We start from the raw sequence: 2,980 nt of genomic DNA, 5'->3' as shown, positions 1-2,980 counted from the left end.
CTGGGCGTTACGGGCCCCTGAACAGAGACTCACGGCCACAGACTTGAGCTGCTTCCCAGAAAACCAGCGCAGCTGCTCCAGGACACCTCTGAACACCTCTGTTTTGTAGGTAGGAAGCTGGGCAACTGCATCCAGCAGGGTCTTTTCCACACAGCTCAGGGGGCAGGAGGCTCCAAAGGAGATACCTGGGAACACACGCTCAGAATAACAGCGATTCCCTTCGCAGCTCAGAAAACCCTTTCACACACAGCTCCTATCAAGCTTTACAGCAACCTGAGTGAGGCTGAACCAGGTCTCACATCCTTATATGGGTAAAAACATTAAGTCCCAGAGAGGTTAATTTGTCCAATGCCACACAGCTAATAAAAGAGCCAGGACTCAACCCCAGGTCTCTTGATCCTACAACCAGAGTGCTCTTTTCCCTAAAGCAGTAGTTCTTAACTCACTAAAATCAGATCTCTAAGAGCTAAGTCCTGGCATTTTTTAAAAAGCACCCAAAAACTCCCCCAGCTTATCCCCTACCCCCATGAGCTATTGTAACAGTAGCCAGGATAGAGAACAACTACCAAAAACCCCACAGCCCTTGCAGCTGGCACCCTACCACGGATCCTCAGTGGAAGTAGGCAGTGAAGGAATGAGCCGCTTCCCCTGTGCAGGGTGGCTCCCGGAGCAGCAGGCGGCAGCAAAAGCCAAAGGGGAGGCTTTCTGGGGACCCGCCATCCCCCTCCGGGTAAGCGATTCCCAGTGTCCCAGCTCCTCTGTGGGCTCAGGCGAACCTCCTTACCTTCCTCTCCGTGCTCCACTGAGTTCATCTCGGGGATCCAGGCTGGACACACGATCAGAGGAAACAGCTTGTTCTTAAACTTCATCTCGATGCCTGGAAAGAAACGGAAGCCTGAGGTTGCAGGTGGTCCTTTATCCCCAGGGCAGCCGGCGGCATTCTTTCCATCGCTGCGCAGGACGGACGCCATAGTCACAGTGTGACCGACTGCCCCATGGACGTCTCGGAATGAGGAGGCCGTGGACAAGATGGGGTGAGCACGGTTCCACACTGTCAGCCCACAAGCTCTGTTTTTCCCTCCCTCAAAAAACTGTCCGAATTCAGATAAGATAAACTTGAATATATTCGTGTGTGTGTGTGTGTATGTTGTGTTTGCAGGTGTTTAGTAACAATATTAGAAAACACAGAGTATTAAAATAGGTCAGGAACCCTTCTAAGCACTTTACACATCTTGACTCATTTAATCCTCCAGCAGCCCTACGAGACAGTGATTTCCTCTGTTTATCCATGAAGAAACTGAGGCACAGGGAGGTTGAGTTTCTTGCCCAAATTACACAGCTAAGAACGGGCACATTGCAGTACTGGACCTACTGTTAGAGTGGGGTGTGATAGTAATGATAACATGAAAGTCCGACATTGAGCAAGAGGGAAAAGTGACTGAGGGAAAACTTCAAATCTGCCACCCAGTCCCCACGTGCGTCTGGGTTCCTCAAGGTGCACGGCTTTGTGGGACCACACATCCAGGCCTGGGCTCTGTCCTTTCTGGCTACTAAGTTAGACAGTTCTGTGGACAGACAGACGTGCCTCTGTTCCCCAGACCTAGTTAGCACAGCACCTCCCCCAGCCCCACCCACAGGGCCATAGGTGGGAAAGGTTAAAAAGAAATGTCTGTGCATCCTTGACCCTCCCATGTGCTGTTGGAAATTCCTGAGGGTTCCAGGAGTCTGGCCAGTTTGAATATCAGCTCCCAGGACATAGAATGCAGATGGAGGCAGAAAGTGGCCCATCTGGGTAAGGTTCTCTCTCTGCCCGGGTGCCCCCAACACCCTGCCCTGGCTGTGGGGTTAAACTGGTGGGGTGTGTGTACAAGGGAGGAGCGGGTGGAGCAGACAGAGTGGGCTTAAGAAATTATTTCTAACTTGAAGTTTATAAAGTTTTTGTGAATTCCTTTCTGTTGGAATCTAAGTGGGTCCAGGATGGGGTGTGACTTATGGCAAGGAACACATCATGTGTCAAAGGACCCCAAAGATTCTTCCAGCCAGTCATTCTCCACCTTCCCTCTTGCTACTTTGGGCTGTGACTACTTGGGCCATCGTGATCATGTCACCTGAGCCTGTCTCACAGGCCACCCTGCCATCCCATGTGTTGCATTGCTGCAGCTGGGGACTCTACCGTACCTGTGCTCACAGGGCATGGCCAGCTCTGCAGATCCAACAGAGCCCAGGGCTCAGGGGCTCCTTCCAGAACCAGAGCGAGGAGTCTCCTACAAGCTGAACTGGCTGCTTAAAAGCATGTCTAGTTCCCCCAAACCAGAGGTCCTTTAAGGCAGACCTCGGCTGTGCCACAATCCTCTCCTCGGGTCCTCACTGGGCTTGGGACCCAGCACAGTGGAAATGGGCCGAGCCAGGTCTCAAGTCTCCTTGGCCTGTTCACATATCGTGGGCCTCATGTCTCAACAAGGCAGGTGGCCACAGTCATAGGCAACACAAACACAGTCACGCTTGGACATCTCCTCTCCTTTGCCTTACCACATCGCCCCCAGGAAAAGTGGGGGGCAAGAGAGTGACGTTTATGGAACCCCTAGTGTCCATCAGGCCCCACCTTAGACGCTTTACCTCCATTGCTCCCTCCTCCCTCTGACTGGGAGACACTCCAGGAAAGGAACTGTGTCCAATTGATCTTGGCACCTCAGCCCCTCCCAGAACACCTGGCGCATAGCTGGCTCTCTGAAAACATTTATGGAGAACAGTCAGCAAGGATCTCAGTTAACACTCAGAACAACCCTTTAAGGAGGTATTGTTACTCCCATATGTGAAATGGGAAAATGAGGGCAGAGAAGAAGTAACTTTTTTCTGACTTCACGCAGCCAGCAAGGGGTTGAACCGGGCTGTGTGACTACAAAGGGGTCATGGCAGGAATTCAACTGTCCAGATTCCTCGGTGGGTCCCCAGGCCCTCAGGCGGTCCTCAGAGCCCGCCC

At 52.3% G+C, this 2,980-nt stretch overlaps 1 protein-coding gene across 1 annotated transcript; it reads right to left on the bottom strand.

The window, feature by feature from the left end:
• Positions 1 to 6: 6 nt before the first annotated feature.
• LOC124231884 (xanthine dehydrogenase/oxidase-like) lies at positions 7 to 971 on the bottom strand (the record flags this gene model as incomplete). Its single annotated transcript, XM_046648897.1, has 2 exons — positions 785 to 971; positions 7 to 185 (listed from the first exon to the last, which is right to left on the bottom strand). Coding segments are annotated over exons 1-2 (366 nt in total), but the record flags the coding sequence as incomplete, so codon positions are not given.
• Positions 972 to 2,980: the final 2,009 nt, after the last annotated feature.

This window comes from Equus quagga, unplaced genomic scaffold, assembly GCF_021613505.1.
Source record: "Equus quagga isolate Etosha38 unplaced genomic scaffold, UCLA_HA_Equagga_1.0 HiC_scaffold_10905_RagTag, whole genome shotgun sequence".
NCBI lineage: Eukaryota > Metazoa > Chordata > Mammalia > Perissodactyla > Equidae > Equus > Equus quagga.
This window is presented reverse-complemented; position numbering and strand designations above follow the sequence as displayed.